General features: G+C 36.6%; 2 protein-coding genes across 4 annotated transcripts; one reads left to right on the forward strand and one right to left on the reverse strand.

The window, feature by feature from the left end:
* The first annotated feature begins 607 nt into the window (after positions 1 to 607).
* LOC149843344 (uncharacterized) lies at positions 608 to 3874 on the forward strand. The gene is made up of 3 exons (XM_090001789.1): positions 608 to 727; positions 3363 to 3470; positions 3563 to 3874. Exons 1-3 carry the CDS (start codon positions 680 to 682, stop codon positions 3779 to 3781), a joined length of 375 nt encoding a protein of 124 aa, XP_089857915.1. The 5' UTR covers positions 608 to 679; the 3' UTR covers positions 3782 to 3874.
* A 2504-nt stretch (positions 3875 to 6378) lies between these two features.
* LOC149843345 (ubiquinone biosynthesis protein COQ4 homolog, mitochondrial-like) lies at positions 6379 to 22974 on the reverse strand. 3 transcript variants are annotated; one of them, XM_090001791.1, is made up of 5 exons: positions 22907 to 22974; positions 22735 to 22798; positions 22533 to 22651; positions 8245 to 8441; positions 6379 to 7031 (listed from the first exon to the last, which is right to left on the reverse strand). In XM_090001791.1, the coding sequence occupies exons 4-5, from the start codon at positions 8425 to 8427 to the stop codon at positions 6531 to 6533; spliced, it is 684 nt and encodes a 227-aa protein (XP_089857917.1). In that variant the 5' UTR covers positions 8428 to 8441; positions 22533 to 22651; positions 22735 to 22798; positions 22907 to 22974; the 3' UTR covers positions 6379 to 6530. The 3 variants fall into 3 exon arrangements, with proteins under 3 accessions (XP_089857917.1, XP_089857916.1, XP_089857918.1); XM_090001790.1 differs by lacking the exon at positions 22907 to 22974 and adding an exon at positions 8535 to 8595 and having other exon boundaries at positions 22735 to 22856; XM_090001792.1 differs by lacking the exon at positions 22907 to 22974 and having other exon boundaries at positions 22533 to 22602; positions 22735 to 22849.
* Positions 22975 to 24053: the final 1079 nt, after the last annotated feature.

A 24053-nucleotide genomic window follows, 5' to 3' on the forward strand; every position in this document is an offset into this window, starting at 1 on the left:
TCGTTTCCAAATAGGGGTGTCAACGGGCCTGGTTTACCCTAACCCCGACCCAAACCAAACCCTGTAGGGTCCAGGTATGGTGATAAATAACAAGACCCGATTAAGACCCAGGTTCGGAGTCTAAGGTCTGATTAATACACAGGTATAGTTTGTGAAATTCTATACCAGACCCAGATCCAACCATAATTTTTCAATGTAAAAATGATAAAAATATGGTTTTACTGGTAATGGTCCGGGTTTGGTTGATATAGTTCTTATCGGGTCAGAGTATGGTTTTTCTTATAGTAGACCTGATTAGACCTGGCTACGGACCCAATACCATACCCAAAAATCTGGTTCAAGTCTGGTTTCACTGGGTCCGAACCAAACCCAAAACGTGCCTTAAATTTAATAATATGCAAGAAAGTAAGATACTGTTTAAAAATATAAGAAAAACATTTAAAATACAGAAAAATATATAAAACTACAAATATCGTGATATTTAAAAAATAGGCGATATCTTGAAAATATCGCATGTTTTGCGGTATTATATCAGTTTTTGAAGATCTCGCGGCCGATATTTGTGACTACGATCCACGGGCATGTCAATGTTAACCATGAGCTCCTTTTTCTGTTATGTGTGCTTAGAGAAAAAGGGGAACAAGGATCTGAACGCCCTTCGTTTGCTTCGAATCCCAGCATGGAGAAATCCCAATTGTTCGACCTTCTCACTCACCTTCTCCAGCAGGTATGTCTCTCTCTCTCTCTCGAATTATAAATAAATATTTAGTGAATATTGGGGTTGAGCCGTTGAGCAAATGGATTGATCTTAAATTCATGGTTTTGTTTGTGTTTGTGTTTGTATTTATTCCCCAAACATCATCTTTCATAGAGCTCTTCCTTGATTGATTTGGTTATGCTTATTATCTATTGAGAACGATAGTACTTGAACCACAATTTTGCTGTTTCCAATGGATTATTGGATTTGAATATGGTTCTCGTTCTACCATGTTTTGATGTTAATGAAGAAAAGGAAGAATAACGTGCACCAACATAAGAAATCTATGATATTGGTGATTTCAAGCCCCCATGGATTTGTTCCTTGGACAGCAATTTCCACCAGATATATCACATGGTTTATTTAGGCCTCTGTTGTTTTCCTTTATACAAAGGAGACCCCAGTATCAATCATGTCATATGTGTTTACGTCAGTTGGCTACTCTTAACTAATTGGGGATTTGAACATGGTGCCCTCCTAACACATTTGAAATCAATGTAGAAGATGAAGAATAGCATGCACCAACATAATAGATCCGTGAGATTAATGCCTACAGCCCTCCCCATGATCAGCTGCAATCCTTAGACAGTGAATTTGAATATGCTTGCCTATTTGCTACCTTTTGATTTTAATGATGAAGAAGACTACCAAACAATGGGAGAAATCGTTGAGATTAATGCCCTGGCTTCTCCTTAGGATTAGCTTGTATCAGATGCTGATTCCCTTCCAAACTCATATGGATTTTATATTTTTCTTCTGTCAAAGGTTACCTAGCGTACCCTGTACCAAGCGTGCCATGTACGGCTGTTTTCTTTACAGAGTGAAGGTTATGTGGCAATCCTTGGGATCTACTTCTACTTTCTCCAGAACTCCCACCACAGGGTGATCATTGGCATGTATTTTTTGTACATTCCTTCCATGGGATTGTGTAAAAAAACACATGCTGACAAAACTGTGTTGTCAGCATGTGTTGGAAATAATCTTTATATGGATTTACACAAATTACCATGGTTTTATGGACGCCACACCATGTCCATTATATCATCGAATTCACTGTGTGATTAAGAAGTGGAGTTTTACCCAATTTATCTGCACACAAGCCGCTAGATTCCTTTATCCTAAATGTCCATCAAAGATTTGTGTCATTTTTATACCTCCCTATGCTCCTCTGATCATAGCTGCATAGCACACTAATACATGCCAGGGAACATTATTTATCCATGGCATTTGTTTCAAGCAAATAAGATTTTGTATATACTGCTTGGTTACTGAATAGAGCATTTCTTTTTAAGGATTCCTGAAAAACTCAATTAATTCAACTAAACTTTCTCTTTGCTTTTCTTCCTAATGAATATTTTCTTTTTTCTTCCTAATGAGATCTTCCCCCTAGAAGAGATATTGCTCAAGGATTAAATCCCATATTAATAATGTGTCTGAACCCATGATGCCTAAAGGTCCATCCAGTAGCCCACATCTCTAATTCTTAGAAGGACTATCTTTATTAGAATCAATAACATGATGCCATGGAAGCCATTTACCATCACCCTGTCTGACTGACAGCAGTTTAAGATGCACTTTTATGATTTTTTTTTATTTGATAATAACAGGTGAATCTCTTCATCCATCTGGATTGCAAGTCAGTAAGTGACTGTGTTTGTAATCATACTCAGGGTTGCTAATTATATGCAAGCTTAATTTTCACCTCCACCTTATCATTTGCTAGCATTCATGCATTGTGTGCTTGTGTTAAGAGTTTTGAAATTTTTAATTTTCAGTAAACCTGCTATAACCAACATAACTAATATGATCTACTGCTCTTATAGAGGTTGAGTTCTAACTGTGATGGACATTCTTTTCGTTGTTGCTAGAGTTAGAGATCGTTATTAGTATATATAGCTTCATCTAATTCATCCTTTCTTTCTCTCAAAAGAATATGCATATATTTGGCTTTCTTTCTTTAGAATTTCAGGCCTCATCCATGTTTTCTCTATCCAAGAGTGCTGACCGCTGAGCCATTTGTTATTTCCTTGTAGTCATAAGAATGGTTTTGGTGTATTCTTTGTGCAGCATTTCGTACATACAATTTTATGTTTGTCCTGTTTCCTAATATTTCTTCGAAACCAAGCTGTGCTCTTTTATGATATTACACAATTTTTTTATCATGATCTGATAAAATAGATGGAACATTTTATGTCATGAACTGAAGCAAGTTTTAAAAGTGTGCAGATTCATTAGGTCTATCTGAGGTCATTAATTGGCAGCTAGTATAAGCACTGGAACTAATATATAGAGCTAGTTTACTCATTTGATGTGAATTGTTAATACATTGGAAACCGGACACTGAGCTGCTAATACAATCAGGCAAGCTGGATTTACTTGCTTGAATGAAAATTTTATTATGTTAGCAGGAAATGACTATAAGGCTATTCATGCTGAAGATTTGCACGTGTTCTATTGAGAAAGCTTGTACAGATGAAAAATGGTGTTTCCTGGTGACATGAAAGTCAAAATAATGCTCTCTCTCTGTGTTGCCAAACTGTGTGAGCTGTTGCTATGTGATGTTCTGGCATTTGGGAAAATGAGTTACCGATTATCTAATGTGCAGGTGGAAGCCGAAAGTAATCAAGAGGAAGTTGAACTTCGTGCTAAAATAGCGACTCTTGGCCAAGAGGTTACAAAAGTGCCATCTAAACCATCTGCTCAGCTTGATGAGGTAGCATATACAATTTTTGAAAATTTTCTTATAAGAATTATCAGTCAATATTGGAAAGTGCAGCTAAACCTTCTTTACCTAAAACTGTGCAGCTGGAGATAGCCAGAGAGCTGGATAACTTGTCAACTAAGTTAGATCGCGTGGATGCAATGATTTCTTCAGCCATGGCTACAGATCCAGAAGTTCAAACTATATTACAGTGCACCTCTGACGTGTGGATGCCTGTTATCACTGCTTCTTCAGATGAAAGACGTGTATTGGCAGACTCTGTTGGTGACAAAAATCATGAAAAAATGGCCAAAGACCAATAGTATCAATGATATTCATTGTGTATCTGCTCATACACTAGCCTTTGTGTTATTTAATGATTCCTTTCAATTTTAATAATTTGCTTGTTTTCTGCATGTCATTGCTGTCATGTTTATTCTTCCAATGTGGATTATATGCTTTTTTTATTTCAAATTGCTGGCATGTTTTTTAAGAGGTGGGTGTTAATTCAGTTAAGGTTATTCATGTATCTGATGATTGCCACATGCATAAGTTCATAATTAATTGCCCAGCAGAAATAGTTTTTTAAATTGGTTAAGGTCTATGTCACTCGGATACTCCATTTTGGCTCCCTTCCGTATCCCCTTATATACTAGTCATATTGAAAACGTCATAAAAATGGCCCTATCCCTGTATCTGCAGTCATATCTACGTGACATAGGTTAAGATCCTTCACTCTAATCGTAATTATGTTCTTTTCTTGGTTGTCTTTCCTTGTTGCTGTTGTCGTTCACTTGCCACATGTTTGAGATTTTATACATGAAATTTTTCATGGTATTTGATGTGAACAAAATTGATTTTCTTTTATAGGTTGAATAGACCCTAGTGGGTTTCAAGCCTGAGGCCTGATTCTCCTTGTCAATTTTCTTTTTCCTATTTATGTAGTTCATTTTCTTTGTTCATTTCAACTCATACCTATTAGCTCTTGGTTTCTCTATTCTGTAGATAGAATGTTTGAATGTCTTAAAGAGCTGTAGCAGACTGTTAGAGGAGTCGGGATCTTTCAACATCAATATTAGTTGAGGGTCAAGTCCAGATTGTGTGCTTTGGTTCTGCTAGTTCAATTTTAACTGCTCTCCATCATAGATTCTGATTTCTCGGTGAAAAATACAACTCTTAGATAAGAATTCTAACAGTAATTTTGAACTGGGAATAAAACAATTCTGCATTACCTGAGAACTCAGAAACATGCATATCACTCATGCAAAGGGGTGTAAGATTTATGATCTACCTGTTTCAAAGGCCATTTTCTTCTAGGTTGTGGAATAGAGTAGATTTTCCTTGAAAAATCTCTTTCTCATGTTGAACAGAAAAATATATATAAATACAGAAGGAACGGCAGTGTACACGATTCTGCATTGCCTGAGATCTCGAAACATGCATATCACTCATGCAAAGGGGTGTAAGATTTATGATCTACCTGTTTCAAAGGCCATTTTCTTCGAGGTTGTGGAATAGAGTAGATTTTCCTTGAAAAATCTCTCTCATGTTGAACAGAAAAAAAAATATGAATACAGAAGGAACGGCAGTGTGCACGAGTGATGCTTGCAAATAATTCTTATATTTTCTTTCATGAAATTGCTAGTAAGTCCTATATGACAAACTCTAGGGACTAGTCAAATATCTTATTTTCATCTTCCCAAATGGAAATTATGCTAGTCCCAAACATAACAGATTTTTTGTTCTTGGCGTTTTTTGTTCTTGGCGACACGATTAGATAATTCTCTGGTTCCGATGTGCACACGGTAGAATGCAACCTCGCTTGTGCGTTAAGCTCTCTCTCTCTCTCTCTCTCTCTCTCTCTCTATATATATATATATATATATATATATATATATATATATATATATATATATATATATATATATATATATATATATATTATTAATTTTTTTGGAAATCCACGGAGTTTCCCTTGCACCAAAAAAAAATGATCAATCTGGGGATAATATTGGCTATCCTCAGGTGTACCGTATGCTCTATTAAAAACATTTTTATTTGGTTGCTCTATAGATATCATCTATATGGTTTATTTAGTTAAAATCAAGTTTTAGTTCCCTGATCGCGTTATATAAATTTTTCTAGAGCTTCAACATTAAACAGTGCACTATGCATCAAAATCGCATGATTAACAAAATCATGTTTTTACATCAAACCTACTTAATTCAAAGTGTGTTTTTAAGAAAATGGACCATGTTGAATACATCTGTTGGTCAAATTAATCAAATAAAGCTTGCACCTTTGAATTTCTTTTTCCACAGAGAAAGATGGGGTTAGGCAGACCCCTACCAGTTATACAACCATACCATTTGGGGTTCAGACAAGGTGACGTGCACCAACTGCTCCTGCCAGCCAATATTTTCCCGTCAAGTCTGCCCACATTAGCCATTCTACCTGGAAATGCACAAATAGATTGAACTCAGCTCATTGGCTGAGAACAAAAACTTGTGTCAAAACTCAAATAATTTCAGATCCAGAACCGAAAAGCCCATCAGGTACTCTGCCTGATGTCTGCTCCAAACAGTGCAAGTAAAGCCATGTCCACTTGCAACATAGTAGAACAATGATCGTGTTAATACAGTTCCTCAATCAGGGCCAGTTTGCTTCAATCAAAATTGTGGGAAAATGGAAGGTTGAGATGAAAACCCATCCCACCATTTTTCATTGGAAATGCTGTCTCCTACGTAAATGCCTTCAGACCTGCGCCCTCTTCCCATGCCCCGCCTTGTAATGTAAGGGCATCACGAATTTCGGGTTACTTTTGCTGGACAGTTTGAAGCTTTCGGTGTGATGTTGCTAGTGTTGCAAATGCAAGATATATGTAGATGTTAAATAATAAAACTAAAGAAGCAAGTTCTCCTGACAAGAACTAGAAAACATATAGAAAATTAATGAAAACTACACTGAAAAGATTCATTTCGATAGGGTTCTAACATGTATTCACTTGGCCAATTTTTTCTCAGGCAACAACACGGAACAACAACAAAATTTACAAAATAAAAGTAAATTCAATCAATTTAGAAATGTAGGGTCTGTAGCAGGAATGATGCCCCATTTCCTCCTCACATCTTCCAAATCCTCATGGAAATGCTTCTCGTAGTACACAGACATCAGATCCGTGCAGTTTATTCCTGCACGCAATGCCCAAGGGAAGTAGTGGCTAAAGAAGAGATCACGTTGCTTTCCACTGAACCTCATTGACCCACCAAACACAGAGAGCAAACACATAGGAAGAATCATCTGCTCGAACTCCACCACCTTGAGTGCAGTCTCTCCAATCAAGTTTGTAGGAAGCTTGAATAACACGTGCCAGAAGTCGTGAACCTCACGAGCACGTATAGCTACATAGGCTAGCTCTTCGGTTTCCATGAATCGTACAGGGGGCCTGTCATCTGGTGAGAAGTTTCTTGTTCCCATGAAATTTGCATATGCTGCACCAAATGTGTGTGGAGGCAAATCCCATGCATGAGCAACACTTGCAGATATAACACGAGGACTGTCTGCAAGTACTTCCTGCAAGGGAAAATTTAAGTAAAAAACAACAAAAAACAAGATGCTAATATTAGTTAATACATCTCGCTCTCTCTCTCTCTCTCTCTCTCTCTCTCTCTCTCTTGGATGCAAGGATACAACTAAGGTTGCGTTTACAATCTCCATAAATTGGCTGATTTAAACTGCCTGTAGTTGCAAGTTTTAACTGGCATCAGCATGAGGCATGTTTGGCTACAAAGGATTTCCAATTGGTATTGTATATCCACAAAACGTATTCATTGCAGTGGAACGCTAAAGAAAAGTCAAGTGCCAACTCTTTTTATAATGCTTATTACTGAAAATATCTCCCTACGATCCAAATGATAGGTCTGAATACTATAATCGATCTTGCCCCTCTATGTTACATAAGAGGGTGGCTGAGGACATTTACAGCCAAGGCACCTAGTAGGCCATAAATTAATGATCCATCAGTGGTGATTGTTATTGGGTATCAGCTTTCTTCATGCTTACAACAACAACAACAACAACAACAACAACAACAACTACTACGCCTTCATCCCAAAACAATTGGGGTCGGCGATATGAACCAAAAAAGAAAATCATTCTGGGTCCTCCACATGAATCCTTCTCCTCCAATCAGCTTTCATGCTTAAAAAGAAAAAATTACTGGGTTACCTTGGCCTATAATTTGCCATGTGTACACCTCAGATCAAACAAGATTTGAGAATGGACAAAAATTAATGGAACAAACGATTACCTGCAAGCAATAGCATAAATGGGCATCAATTGATGCATTTGTTTGTACTTTTGATTGATTAATATCGATTTGCTCACACTCTGAACTCTACTGATATTTCCCCATACTCTTTTCCATCACAAAGTGAAGCAAAAACAATCCAATGAAAATATCTTGTTTTCTTTCCCAAATGGACAAATCATTGTGGGAAAAACTAAAAACAGAAAATCACTCCAGAAAATGGCAGTCTGCACAATCTAATAACAAGACCTTTCTAACCTCAAATTTTTAAGTAATTGTAGACCCAAAATTGATGCAAGTATGGTCTGCCTTAAAAACCAGGATGCAACATGCATCATCAAAGACATAGAATTCAATGCAACAGTGACTAATGACCCACAATTCAAAATAATTCCTGAAAACCAAACAAAATATTGCCTTAAATAAGCCCGGTTATACATGAACCAAGTGGATAATAGATAACAGCATGGAGCTTACTCTGCCTTCTGAGCTTCTTTTCATGCGTTCAAGAACCTTATGGAAAGCAGGCTTTCCTGTTGTCTCTCCCAAGCTGGCAATCAGGTCTGCTCTTCTTGGGTTTAATAGTGCACCAACAGCTGAACCAACAGCCACAGCTGCCTGCTGCCATCCCTTGAGAGGGATGTGTGCACCTCCATTCATCTTAATGCACCTCACTTCCAACATACAGAAAATCATTAGCAAGAATTGAGGGAAAGAAGTATGGATAATGGGAAAAAAGAAAAAAAATCCAAGACCAAGTCACTAACCTCCAAACAACAATAACCAAATAAATGCATCTACCACAGCCACAGCTGCCTGCTGCCATCCCTGAAGGCATTTATTTTTTCTTGGAGGATATAAGCTTAGTCGTGTATTAGAAGATTTGGACTAGCTTAACCGCAAGAGTAATAAACAATGCGCAATTGCTAGTACCGTGTTATTGTTAGAAAGTGACTTGGAATACCTTGGGTTCAATAATGAACCCATACTTATGCACGTAAAGTGCAAATATACCCATTAAAGGGAAACAACACACGCACATTATGTGCCAATAAATAAAACCCATAAAAAGGGAAAAATATGACTTAAAATCCTAAGTTACATATCATTGAAGAATAATGGAGAAGGGGTGAAAACCCCATTAAAATGGAGCATAAGCTCCCTCAAGAATACCAAATACAAAGGGGAAATCGCCTATTTACAAGCATGAAAAGGGACCACCTTGGGGGCTCCCAAAGGGGACGTTGGAGAGCCCCCAACGGTCACAGGGCTCCCAACGTCTCCATTGGGAGGCCCCCAATGTGGTACGAAACCCAAAAATATAAAAAACAAAAAACTAAAAATAAGACAAAAATTACAATGCATATTCCAATTGGAATATGCGTAAAATGCTAAATTACAAGAATACCCTTGAGGGTATTTTAGGAAGATAAAAAATATATATTTATATATATATAAATAAAGATATGTATACATATATATATATATGTATATGTATCTTTATATATATATATATAAATATATATATATGTACATTCAAGGATCAACATATTTTAACAGTTATTGCTGCCATTATGTTTATCCTATTCATGTCTGTGGGTTAATACATGGAAGAATTTCAGCACACCACCCAAATCTAGAGATAAAATGAATCATCCATTGCTGATCCTCAACCCTACTTATTATAACTCGTCTGTAAGGCCTGACTTATATTGGTATTTTCTGCCCATTTTCAATATCGATCACCGGGATTATGCCCAAACAAGAGCCCCCTAATAGAAATCGTGGTTCCCTGCTTCATACACAAGAGCAAGCACCAAATGGGAGAGAGACAAGAGAGATGCAGAATTCCCAATAGCAGACTGTGGTATTGGGTTTCCCATTAAATACATGCTATTACAATTACTAGGGTACGAAAATACCCATCACACAACAAAGGTAATTTGCAATATGCCATTAATGTCTTTAATGAACATGCGCTTAAATATGTAATTAGATGAACTCGAATTGGGTTTGGATAAGATCCAAACCCAGTTGTGAATACACGCTTTTTTTCATCCTCCCTCAAGTTGTACATGGTTTTGAACCATGAACAACTTGCCTTTCAACATCCAGAATCGGTCCTTGATAAGCCCTTTGGTAAACAAGTCAACAACTTGATCAGTAGTCCGAACAAATTCTGGTTCAATTTCCTTCTCTTCGACTTTTTGTCTTACAAAATGTAGATCAATTTCAATATGCTTGGCACGACTGTGGTAGATAGGATTGAATGACATGTTGATGGCACTTTGATTGTCACATAGGAGAATACATTTAGATATTGATTCTCCTACTTCTGTCAACAAATGTCTAATCCATGTTACTTCAGCTGTAGCAGCTGCCATTGATCTATATTCAGCTTCTGTGCTTGATCTGGCAATAGCCCTTTGTTTTTTACTGTTCCAAGAAACAAGATTTAGGCCAACAAAAACACAATATCCTGACACTAACCTACGCTCATCTGGATCTCCTGCCCAGTCTGCATCTGTTTAAACAAGAACTTCATGCATGTTATGTTCATTCATACTCTTTCTGTACAAAAGACCATTCCCAATAGTTCCCTTCAAATATCGGAGAATATGTTTAACAACTTCCATATGTCCAATACGTGGTTCATGCATGAACTGAGATACCTGATTGACTAAATAGACAATATCAGGGCGAGTAAAAGTGAGATATTGAAGCATCCCCACTATCCTGCGATATCCTGTAGGATCCTCATACAAATCACCATCTCGGAACTGAGTTTCTGATGAAGTACACTGGGTGTGCTTAGAGGCTTGCAATCTTTCATACTTGCTTTGCTGAGAACATCAATAGTATACTTATGTTGGGTAAGTGTCATGCCTTTAATAGTTTTGTCAACTTCTACTCCAAGAAAATATCGCAGTTTACCAAGGTCTTTTATCTTGAACCTGTGGTTCAGGAGTTCTTTGATCTGCCCAATGTGTTCATCAGAGTTACCTGTAATGATTATATCATCTACATATATCAATAATAAGGTAATTGTGTCTTTACATTTGAATATGAAAAGAGAATGATCAAGAAGCGAACGACTAAAACCATATTTCTCTATTTCAAGAGAAAAACTGCCAAACCAAGATCGAGAGGCTTGCTTCAAACCATATATAGCTCTCTTTAATCGACACACATATTCTTTGGAGTTCCCTTCTGCATACCCAGTGGGTTGTTCCATGTATACTTTCTCCTTTAGAGTTCTATGTAGAAATGCATTTTTTACATCCAATTGACTGATAATCCGCTGATGTTCAATAGCCAATGATAGTATGATTCGAATAGTGCCCATTTTTACAACCGGACTGAAGGTCTCATCATAATCTTGACCTTGCTCCTGGGTGAATCTCTTGGCAACCAGCCTAACCTTATATTGCTCAATAGTACCATCCGGCTTATACTTTATTTTATACACCTACTTGGACCCAACTACATTTCGATCATGTGGTCTGGGAACAATCTCCCAAGTGCTACATTCATGAAGAGCCTCCATTTCTTCATTCATAGCTTTAATCCATCGCTTAGAATTTGCTGCTTGATAGAAAGTCGTGGGCTGATCTTCCTTACCAAAAGAGGTTAAGAAGAGTTGAAAATCCATAGTGAAATTCTCATAACTTACCCATCTATCAATAGGATGTTGGGGTCGAGTGGATCTTCTGGGAGCAGAGGATGGAACAAAAGCAGAAGAAGAATTCATCTCTTGATTAGAATTAGGAAGAATCCCTTTCTCACATCGAGAGTAAACAATGCCTTTATACCTTTCGGGAGGCAAGAGTGGATCTGAAATGACACTTTCTTGAGTCGTTTGTACAACATCAAACATGTTTCCCTCATCTCTTTTATTACATTCTGAAGGACAAACATCATCAAAACTAGAGAAGAGGTCAGAGTTCAACCAGGGGTGATAAACTTCAATTTCAGGAAGGGTGTCAACCTTGTGATCAAAATTCAATTCATCAAATACAACATTCCTGGATATTTTGATACGCTTGCTCACGGGATCATAGCATCTGTACCCTTTATAATCACCAGCATACCCCACAAATCTGCACTTCAAGGCCTTATCTTGAAACTTGTGTCGCATTGAACTATCAACATGAACATAACATACACACCTGAATACTCGCAAATTATGATAATTTGGATGAGCACCATGTAAGGAAAGGTAGGGTGATTTGTTTTCCAAGATATTCATGGGCAATCGATTTATGATATGAACGGCTGAATGAAAGGCCTCTGCCTAGAAGATAACTGGAAGGTTACTATCATGCATCATGCTCATTGCACTCTCGACAATATGACGATGCTTGCGTTCAGCAATCCCATTCTGTTGAGGTGTATGAGGGCAAGACACCTGCCTACGTATTCCATTTGTATGGAGAAATTTAATAAAGTCATTTGAGGAGAATTTACCCCCTCTATCATAGTGGAAACAAAGGATATTATCAGAGAATTGATTTTGAACAAAGGAATGAAAATTCTGAAATAACTTGAATGTTTCAAATTTACATTTCATAAAGAAAATCCATGTATACTGAGAATAGCTATCAACAAAAATGAGATAATACCTGATACCGGACATGGAGGGAACTGGAGCCGGATCCCAAACATCAGAACAAATAATTTCAAAAGGCTTTGAAACTCTTTTATTAATAGAATGAAATGGAAGAACATGACTTACATTGAAGACAACTAGAACATTTCTTATTATCGACATTTAAACTTAGACTTGACTTGGGAATAAGACTGCTAGAAACAAGCTTTTCAATAAAACGACTACTATAATGACCCAAACGACCATGCAAAAAATTTGGCTTATTACACTCAGAAAGACTAAAAACATTTTTAGAAGAAACTGAAGATGATGATGTGAGCTTCAAAGTGGAAGGATTCTCTTGGAGCACGTACATATTCCCTTGGCGCTTTCCTTTAGCGAACGTTTCTCTCGTGTAAAGATCCTTGACACGAACAAAAAAAGGAGTAAACTCAACTAAGGCATTGATGTCATCAACAAGCTTAGAAACAGAAACAATATTTTTCTTGATATTTGGAGCATAAATGACATTTGAAAGAGCAAGGGAAGAAGTAGGCATAGGAATGACAGAGTTTCCAATGTGAGAAATACGATGGTGAGACCCATCTCCAGTGACTATACTTTTTTTACTAGCATAGGGAACACGGGTTAGGAGCTTACCAACATCACCAGTGACATGGATGGCTGCACCAGAATCGACATACCAAGTGCCCTGATCATTTTGTTTTAAGTTTAATTCAGCTAGAGCGGAGAGTAACAACTCATTGACTTCGTCATTGTTCTTCAATTTATCTGACCCCTTGCTTGGCTCTGGCTGTTTACCTTTATTTTGAGGATTAAACCAACAATTTGCTTTGATATGCCCCCTTTTATTGCATAGAAAACAGGTCGGTATTGATCTTTGCCTTTGCCCACTGGGAGGAATATTAGGTGTAGGTAATATTTCACGACTTCCTTGTCCATTTCTTTCTTGACTCCCTCTATCTCAAAAATCATATCTACCACGTCCTCGCCCATAGGCAAATCCTGTGGCAAGAACATTGTGGGCTCCACCTTGAGAATGAGTATCTTTAAAAAATCCCTTTAAGGTCATCTCATACTGCAAAAACTTGGCACGAAGATCTTCAAAGGTAGGTAAATCTGACAAACACAATAAGGAAGTAACCATCATATGATAATCCAATCCCAGCCCACTCAAAGTTTGTTGCACCATATCTTTGTCACTAATTGTGCATCCCACGATGGCCAACTGATCTGTAATGGTCTTCATTTTGTTCAAGTACTCCATGATAGTCATGGAGTCCTTTCTCAACATTTGAAACTCTTTCTTCAAAAATAATATTTTGGCCTGAGAAACTTGAGAATATGTCTGAACCAATCGATGCCATAATTGCAATGCGGAGCAGTCATCTGGAATTGCCACAAGCACTTCCTGTGACAATGTAGAAGTGATATAGGCAACCAACGTCTGATCTCGCTTCATCCAGGATACGTATTCTGGATTTCTGACATAGGTAATAGAAAGATCTCGCCCAATAATGGACAAGCACGACAGCAATCAAATAAGAAGTCCACAAAGGGACAATAAAAAAGCTACACAAGCATAAAAAATAGAGCCTTGAAAAATGCTTACAAATACAAGGAGGATAACCCCATATTTATACAAGAGAGAGGACCCAAGGAGGGGCTCCCATGTAGGCATTGGAACCCCTCCAACGGTATGACCATTGAAAGGGCCCAACGTGTATATGGTGGGCCCCTCAATGCCTAAAAGACAAAATAAATAACAAAGAAAAATAAAATAAAAATATAAAAAGAAATAAAAACATATTCAAAAAATGAATATGCGAGAAATGGTGAAAAGACTATTTTACCCCTATCGGGTATTACAAATGAATTACATAATTTATATATATATATATATAGAGAGAGAGAGAGAGACATGTATATATATTTTTAACAAAAGGCTCCCCAATATAGTTGATGGAGTTTCCAATGGGTTGTTATATTTTTCAAGGGCAGAAATGCCCTTGATAATATAACATATTACGACTTAAAATAAAAAATAAAAAAAGGGCCCCTATTACAAAATTTACATAGGTTAAAAAGACAAAAATACCCTTGTAGGGTACTACATATTACAAACATGTACATATATATATAGATATATATATATATATATAACCCACATTCTAACAACACCATAGATGTGATCTATAGATTTTGTTTACTGGGAACTATAATGAGATATGCGAAAATATAAAAGGTTCAATAATGTACTGAATAACAAGCACTTAATGTGCAAATTACACAAACCCACTATGGGGTGAATGCCAAAAGGCAAAAAGAATATTATTCAAGAGAGAAATATGAGAGAACTCGTACATATTTGAGAGGGAGGAGACCCCTTTATATACAAGAGGGAAGTACTAAAAAGGGGGAGCCATTGGGGCTCCCATAATGGATGTTGGGGACCCCAACGTCCCATTATGTGGGGCCCCCAATGGTCCCTTACATCAAATAAAATAAAAAAGTAAAAACAAAAATAATTAAAAGAAAAACCAAAAAATAAAAAGGTACATAGTGAAATGACCAAAATACCCCTATTGGGTATTTTGGTATAAATACACCGAATAATATATATATATACATATATATATATATATATATATATATATATATATATATATATATTTTAACACCCCTCCTCAAACTTTACGGGGAGAAAACCGAAAGTTTGCTAAGAATAAACAAAAAACGAGGAGTTGGAAGTGCTTTTGTGAAGAAGTCAGCCAACTGATATTCTGATGTAATATAAGACAATGTAATAGTCCCTCTGAGGTATTCATCTCGAACATAGTGACAGTCCATTTCAATATGCTTTGTGCGCTCATGGAAAGTATGATTGCTTGCAATGTAGATCGCACTTTTGTTGTCACAACACATCTTGAAAGGAGTTGAGATGATGGCCCCCATGTCACAAAGAAGACCTCTAAGTCATACAATCTCCATGGTTGTAGTCGTCTTGGCACGATATTCAGCTTCTGTTGATGACAATGATACTTTTTGTTGCTTCTTGTACCTCTAAGAAATAAGCGAATCCCCTAAGAAAATACAAAAACCAGTAATTGATATTCGATGATTGGGATTACCTCCCCAATCTGCATCAGTGTAAGCAGTTAAATCAGAAGAAGATAAAAATATATCGCATAATTCTCATGACAGCTGCCATATGAACTGTCGTAGGAACATGCTGGAACTGGCTTACTGAATGAACAACATGCGAGATATTCGGTCGGGTGATGGACAAATAAGTAAGAGATCCAATTAATTGTCGATAAGGAGTAGGATCATCAAGTAGAACACCATCTTCAAATCTTAATTTGACATTTATAACTTTAGGAGTTTCTACTTTCTTATCATCTGAAATCTTTGACTTAGTACAAATGTCTGCTGCCAGCTTCATTTGGGATAAAATATATCCTCTCTGTGAATAGGCCACCTCAATACCTAAAAAATATCTCAGAAAACCCAAGTCAGACATATCAAAAGTTTTCTTTAACATAGACTTAATGCCATTTACTCCCTCTTTGTCACTTCCTGTGATGATCATATCATCAACATAAAGGAGAAGAATTACAATAGAATCACATGTTTTCTTAACAAAGAGCAGTGTCAGTATAACATGAGACAAAACCCAAGTTAATTAATACATTACTAAATTTGTCATACCAAGCCTTGAGAGCGTGTTTAAGACCATATAATGCTTTCTTTAGTTTCAAAACTTTTTCATTTAAATTCATGCTAAGAGAAGGATCCATATAAACCTCTTCACTAAGATCTCTATTTAAAAAAGCATTTTTAACATCAAGTTGATAAATATGTCATTTTTGAATAGAAGCAATTGCAATAAGAGCTTGAACACTTGTCATTCGAGCTATCGGAGCAAACGTCTCATCATAATCTACCCCATACTCTTGTGCATATTCTTTGGCTACCAATCTAGCCTTATACCTTTCTAAGTAGCCATCACTTTTCGTTTTTACCTTAAAAACCCATCTATATCTTATGGGTTTCTTTCCTTGAGGAGGATTAACAATTTCCCAAGTTTGAGCTTTCTTAAGTGCATTAAGTTCATGTTCCATGGCTTCATTCCAATGTGCATATTGTTTAGCATCATTGTAATTAGATGGTTCATAAAAAGAGTGGATGGCTAATAAACAAGCTCTAAAATGTGGTAAAAAATACTCATAAGACACAAATCTATTTGGTGCTTTAGAGATACGATTTGACCTTCTTTGAGATGATTCTTCTAAAGACATATTTTGAGAAAATTTGTCAAAAGCACATGGATGAGTATTTTCACTTCTTCTAGTATAAAATTGAGTATTATTTGTTACATGTTCATCTATACTTTCACGAGAGTCATTTCTTTCGTTATTAAAAGTTTGTTCATTTTGATTTTCAACATTATTGAAAAGTTCAAGAGTCTCAATTGAATTTGATTCATCTTTTCGGGGTAGTAAATCAAATAAGAAAGAATAGTCAATGTTTTCTTTTGGTTCATTATCTCCAAAACCATTTTCTTCTTCAAGAAAAGTAACCACTTTTGAGATATAAAGTTTATTATTTAATAAGTCAAAGCATCGGTATCCTTTTTTTTCACCATATCCTAAGAAAACACATTCAATAGCCTTTGGAGAAAGCTTATCATTTTTGTGAGTAAGTACATAACATTTACAACAAAAAATTCTTAGCATTTTGAAACCCGAAGACATATTATAAAGTTTTTCAAAAGAAGAAACATGTTTTACAGATGACGAAGGAGTTCTATTAATAAGATATGTTAAGTTAAGGCGGCTTCGGCCCAAAATGACTTTGGAATATTTTTAAAAATTAAAAAGGTTCTAGTTGTTTATATAATATGCCTATGTTTTCTTTCCGCAAGACCATTTTGTTGCGGTGTGTTAGGACAAGATCTTTCATGACAAATTTCATTTTGTTGTAAATAAGTTTGAAATTCATTTCACATATATTTTCCTCCCAAATCCGATCTTAGAATAAATAAATTACTTAGAAATTGATTCTTAATCACTGCATGAAAATCTTTAAAGACGAAAAACACATCGAATTTTCGATTTAGAAAGAAGATCTATGTATATCTAGTGAAATTGTCCACAAAAATTACATAATATGAAAAACCTCCCTTAGACATAATAGGATAAGGACACCAAACATCGGAATGAACCAATTCAAACGGCCGTATAGAGACAAAACTTCGTTGAGGAAATGGAGTAGCTTTTAATTTACCAAAGATGCAATCTTTACAAGTCATAACTTTTTCATTACAAGAATTTACCAAAAAGGAGAAAAGGGACATCTTTGAAAAATTCGGATGACCAAGTCTCTTGTGCCAAACTTCTATACTTTTGACATTTACAAAATTACAAAATGACTTGATGGTAGAGTAAAAAAATTCATAAAATATAGATCGCCCCTCCTATGGCCTTGCCTAATCAACTTCCCTGATTGGAGATCCTGCAGGGTGCAATGTTTAGGTGAGAAAGATACTTTGCAACCATGATCGGTAATTTGAGAGACCGAAAATAAGTTTAAATTGATTTTTGGAACCTCCCTTACTTTTGGAACAAAAAATTCTTAAGAATGTTTTAAATCAAATGTTTCAATGTTTTCAATTTTCAAAGAAGTCGCATTGGCCATTGAAACATAAAATGTTGTGGGGGTGGAATAGACATTAGAAAGGATATTTTTACTTGGTGTCATATGAAAAGAAGCACCGGGGTCCAAGATCCACATACCTGGAGAAGATGAGGAGGTTGTGATGGCGGCACCCAAAGTAGAGGAACACTTAAGAAGATATTGAAGTGCCTCCGAGATTTGATTTAAAGTGTCTTTAATGTCTCCTTCATTGTTGCTCATTTCTTTATTTTGGATATTTTCACCAACCGCGACTACTTTTCCTTTAAGCTTAGGGCAAACCGGTTTGATATATCCCGGTTCATTATAATAGTGACAAATAACACCCTTTCTAAAGTCGTTATTTTTGGCAAAGTGGGGAGGCCTATAGGGCTTAACATTGGATCCCGGCCTAGTAACAACCAAGATCTCATCACTTTTATGAGTCATACCAAGACGAGTTCCCTCTTGGCATACTTTGGCAAGGGCATCTTCAATAGGTAAGGCCTTGTTTATATGAAGAAGGGATGCCCTTGTTCAAACTTTGGTCTAAGACCGTGAAGAAATTGAAAGAAATGTTCTTTTTTAATTTGTTTTCTTCTTAATTTAATATCTTATGGAGCCACCCATTTGGGCTCAAGAAGAGAAAGTTCATCCCAAAGGGGAGACAAAGCACTAAAATAATCTCGGACACTCATGTCCTCTTGTTTAGTGGATCTAATCTTTTCTTGACAAAAAAATTGTCTAGTTAGATCCTTTTGGGTATATATACCCTTAAGAAAGAATCAAGTTTTATTGGCTCTTCTAAACTTAGCAATATTGGCACAAGTTTACCTTTGTTTGATGCTCATTGATAACTTTAATGCGATCCTCACCATCAAGAGCCTTTTCAACACCACCTTCGATCTTGGTGAGCTTCAATGTTGGTTCAAGAGTGGTCCCCATCACGAAGCCCTATAGTTTCTTTCCACGAAGATGGTTCTCCATAGTCGACGTCCACATCAAATAATTTGATTCATTGAGCTTGAAGGAAAGCTCTACTCTTGTGTCGTGCTCCATGATGACGAAGAAGGGTAGAGATGAGAAAGAACTTACAAAAATCTTAAAAAGACTTTCAAGATTACAAATAACCCAATTTTCTCTAATACCATGTAATGAGATATGCAGAAATATAAAAGGTTCAATAATGAACTGAATAACACAAGCACTTAATATGCAAATTACACAAACCCAGTATGGGGTCAATGCCAAAAGGCAAAAAGAATATTATTCAAGAGAGAAATGTGAGAGAACTCGTACATATTTGAGAGGGGGGAGACCCCTTTATATACAAGAGGGAAGCACTAAAAAGGGAGAGCCATTGGGGCTCCCACAATAGACATTGGGGACCCCAACGGTCATAAATATGATCGTTGGGGACCCCAACGTCCCATTGTATGGGGCCCCCAATGGTCCCTTACATCAAATAAAATAAAAAATAAAAAAGTAAAAACAAAAATAAGAAAAAGAAAAGCCTAAAAATAAAAAGGTACATAGTGAAATGACCAAAATACCCCTATCAGGTATTTTGGTACAAATACAAGGAATAATACACACACACACACACACACACACACACACACACACACACACACACACACATATATATATATATATTTTAACAGGAATCGGCTTCTGGATCACCAGAATCTGACTTGTATACAGGTTTTTTCGGTGATCCAAAATCAATGGCTATGAAGGTATCCCAACTCATAAAAATATGTTTTTTCATCGAAAAAACATGATCCAAGAGTTGATTCCCACTAAATCGAGCATGCTAAACACATCTAACAATTCATATATATCATAAAACACTTCAAAACTATGGGGCAGAATGAGAAATGGGTCTCTCTCTCTCTCTCTCTATATATATATATATATATATATATATATATATATATGCCAATGGTTTGTAACTTTGTATCCGGTTTGGAGTTATGGAAACCAAATCCAACACAATAGTCAGATATTGGGTCGGATAGGAACCAAATCTTATTGGCTCCACAACATTATTGGACTCGGTTCGGATTTACTTTAATTGGATTCGGAGTCATATTTGGCATAGTTGAGAAACCCGGTGAGTTGACTCGGGAATCGCCCAAGTCAACCCGGATAGGACCCCAACTAGGTCACCAATTCAGGACCATCGATCCGCATGCCACTTATGTGCCTTTTGTGATACATTTTGTGGTTTAAATGCATAATGCTTATAAAAGGATATTTTTTTTACAAAGAATCATATATTTTAAAATCATAAACATCAACAATTATGTTTAGTTGAATACTTATATAGCTTAGTCATTGATGTCATGTGCTAAATTTAGTGAGAGTTTGATTTTTTTCACGTTTTAATACTAAAAAATTCATGTCCTAACCCGTTTGAGTGACGGAGTCAACCTGTTGACTCACGAGTCAAGGGTCAGGCGATCCAGATCCAAGCATAGTGACAAATATCGCGAGATTTATAAAAATTTCATGATAATATCAGGCAATTTCTCACAAGATTTTCAAAATATCGCGATTTATGAAAAAACATAAATATTGTGATTTAAACATGATATTTATGTTAAAATGACTATTTATCATGAAAAAATAGCGTGTTTTATTTTTAAATAATTTTTATTAATATTTTCTTATAAAAATATTTTTTATATTTTTTATTTATTTTTATTGCCGAGATTTTGCCCAAAAAATGTGAGATTGATGAAAATTTTCAAATTCTCGTGAGTTTTTGAAAAACGGTATTTTGCCGTTTTTAACTTTTGTCATTATGGATCCGAGTCACGAATTTGCCAACTATGATATTTGGACTTGGATGAACATGGCCTATCCCAATTCCATGTCGAGTATGGTACAAACTATATGTACGTTTACTTAATCAGGTCAGATCTCGTCAGACATTGAGTCAAAACCGGATTCAAATACCGGAACTGAATCCAGGTTGATTATCAATCAGATATGATTTTGTTTAGCAGACCCAGCTAAATGAGCACAAATTTGATTGGATTTATAACCGAACCTAAAATACCCCCTATAACGCACATTTTTGTGATCCAGGTATGCCTGTGAGTGTCAAAACGACAGTGGGTAAAAGGCTTTTCCGAAGGAATTTCAATGTAATTATAGAGAGGTGATAATCCAACCAACAAGCAGCAGATCCATGGGATGAGAAAGTGGGGTCATGGACAAGGTGTTGCTATATGTATTCTGAAATGAGAAATATGAATTAGCCAAGATCATATGAAACGGATGGAGTCATGGACAAGGTGTTGGTCTTTGTTCAAAACAGATATAGGGAGGATACGAGGTGTTTGTTTGACATGAAATTAGCAGCTGAGTCATTAAAGAAACGGTGAACAAAAAGAAAATCAACAGAAAGCTGTTTGAGATGATGGTTGAGATCGTAAATGTTTTCTCCTTATTGATTTATTATATATAATAATAGATTTAAGTATATTACTTTTTGAATGAGATGTTCTGCTATCTAGAGTCTGTTGCTCTTCTTCCCTATGGGTTGGGGATTTTCAGTACCCATGTAGTGTTGAAATATACAAGAATATATTGACTATGAAATATGAAGTTAGGATACAGTTGATAGTGGAATTTTGCTCCTTTTTATCCTTGACAAAAATCAATATTGGGCTTTGATTGCAGGCTCCAAAAGATCTGTACGCATAGTGACAAAAGTTTAAAATGGCAATTTCCTGACTGTGAATTTCTCGTGAGATTTTAGACTTTCTGAATATTTCTCAAGTTTTTTTTTGGAAAAATCTCAGGAAAAATATAAAAAAATCAAATAAAAATAAGATAATTACACAATTAAATTTGACATGACAAAAATATAAAATCTATTTTCAATTCCACTAACCATATCTAGGAAGTATCAAACATCAAATATGTAAGAAGTATCAACTAAACCATCAAACAGAGCACCATTGACCACAAGAGTGCAAGAAATAATAAAAGTCTCTAATGTCAAGTCCACGTATTTACTTACTCAACTTCAAACTATATATATCAAAATTGTATCAGAAAAAGAACACTAGAAATTGCCAAGAACAGAAATTGGATATTATGTTTCCATGATCAACAAACTATTAAACAAGTAGGCCAATCTAGAAGTCCCATAACCTATCTTAAGTTTTAGAGAAATAGCAATGACTCAATTAATCGACTCTACTTCCTATATACCAAATTTCATTCTGTGTCTCTCTACCAAATCCACAAATTTATTTATTCAATTGCAAACCATATAAATCCTAGAATAATGTCAGCAGAGAACACCAAAACACAAGAAAATTTTTGGATTTTCTATACACAACAATAACATAAGAAGCAAATCCCCATCATCGTCCAAGAAATAGCCAGAAAAGGCCTTCAATCTGGCCCTTTCCCAGCCAAATTGGACAGATGACCGAAAAAAGGGCCCAGAGAGACTCACCAATGGATTGACCGGACAGAAGCAGCACCCCGGGATCTTTCAGGCACGGTGAGAGTGATGCTGTGAGAGTCTGAGAGATAAAGGGGTTAGGGGCCCTAGGGCTCAGCTCAAAGGGGCTTCTGTTAAAAAAAATAAAAAAGATGAGAAGAAGAAGACGAAAATGAGAAGGAGAGGGTAAGGACGAAGAAGAGGAGAGAGAGACCGATGGATTAGCAGGAATCCTTCACGCCAGAAATCCTTCAGGAACCGTGAGAGGGATGCTGTACCTGTAAGAGTCGGAGAGAGAGAGAGGGGTCAAGGATCGGCTGAGAAGGGGCTTTTTTTCGACAGAGAAAGCTGGGATTAGGCAGATCATACCAGTTATACAACCATACCATTGGGATTCGAACTTGCAACGTCCCAAGTCTGCTCCTGCCAGACAAGTGGAGCCCCGGTGGTAACTGAGAGGGGTCTTTTGTTAAAAAATAGAAAAACAAGTGTTAATAAAAAAAAGTGATATCGCGCGATATTTTAGCGATATATTGTTGCAATCAATAAACCCGCAAGACTTTGAAATATCGTGAGAAAATAACGTTATAAACTTTTCAGATATATATTGCAAAAAAATATGATATTTTTCATAAATCTCGCAATATTTGTCACTCCCAAACAACTCTCAACTCCCTTAAACCCAAATAACAACCTCCAACCACCAACGAGGTGGTATCCCATGTGGTAAGCTGGACCTGTGTCAAGCTGAAGGCCCAGGATCCGATCCCTCTGCCACATGGGGCGGCTGTTGTTCTGATAGGAGTCTGCCTAACCTCAGCTTGATTATCAAAAAAAATATCCACCTCCAACACCCTCCCCTTAAACTCATCGCCGTTGAGAGAGAGAGAGAGAGGCAGAGTTGGACTCATTGGCAGTTAGGGCACCATTGTCTGTGGAATCCTCATGGTGTCGAAAATTATCAATTAGTCACCGGCAATCTGAACTCCAATGGACTACGTTTCTATTGTTAAGTCTTAGAGAGGGAGAAAGGAAATGGGAGCATCTTTTGTTGAAGGAAACAGATACACAAACAAAACACAAGTTAGAGGTTTTCTACGAAGCAGGTTATATGTTCTCCCCCGAAACACACAGGTGTGTGTTCTTGGGTCTGAATGAGCGCCACGTATGTAAGCACGTGGGGCTCATTTCCCCGTGTGTGTTTGCATCACTTAGCATCGAAGTCCGATGCGTTTGCAAAGACTTAAGTACCCTTTCCCGCCATTAGCGTCATGAAACGATGTTTTGAGTAAAGGACAAAATTGTCCTCCCGCCAGAGTTTGCAAATACTTAAGTACCCTTTCCCGCCATTGGCGCCATAAAATGATGTTTCGAGTAAAGGACAAAAATATCATCCTGCCAAAAAGGGTTAAAATCATCATCGTTTTCGCCTTAAGGAGTAAACTCCTCTGCTTTAACAGGAGCGCTTCACAATATGTCGCCCTAAACGTTTTGGATCACCCTTTGACGGTGCACCATCTACTGTAACATGAG

This window comes from Nuphar pumila, chromosome 3 (assembly GCF_984573655.1).
Source record: "Nuphar pumila chromosome 3, dmNupPumi1.hap1.1, whole genome shotgun sequence".
NCBI classification, from domain to species: Eukaryota; Viridiplantae; Streptophyta; class Magnoliopsida; order Nymphaeales; family Nymphaeaceae; genus Nuphar; species Nuphar pumila.

What these genes read in the sequence shown, in the direction of transcription:
- LOC149843344 (XM_090001789.1), top strand. Translation starts at nt 680, where the DNA reads ATGGAGAAATCCCAATTGTTCGACCTTCTCACTCACCTTCTCCAGCAG. An exon ending in TCACTCACCTTCTCCAGCAG is followed by an intron (nt 728 to 3,362) that starts GTATGTCTCTCT and finishes TCTAATGTGCAG; the next exon opens with GTGGAAGCCGAAAGTAATCA. An exon ending in CATCTGCTCAGCTTGATGAG is followed by an intron (nt 3,471 to 3,562) that starts GTAGCATATACA and finishes AAAACTGTGCAG; the next exon opens with CTGGAGATAGCCAGAGAGCT.
- LOC149843345 (XM_090001791.1), bottom strand. Translation starts at nt 8,427, where the DNA reads ATGAATGGAGGTGCACACATCCCTCTCAAGGGATGGCAGCAGGCAGCT. An exon ending in AAAGAAGCTCAGAAGGCAGA is followed by an intron (nt 7,032 to 8,244) that starts GTAAGCTCCATG and finishes TTTCCCTTGCAG; the next exon opens with GAAGTACTTGCAGACAGTCC.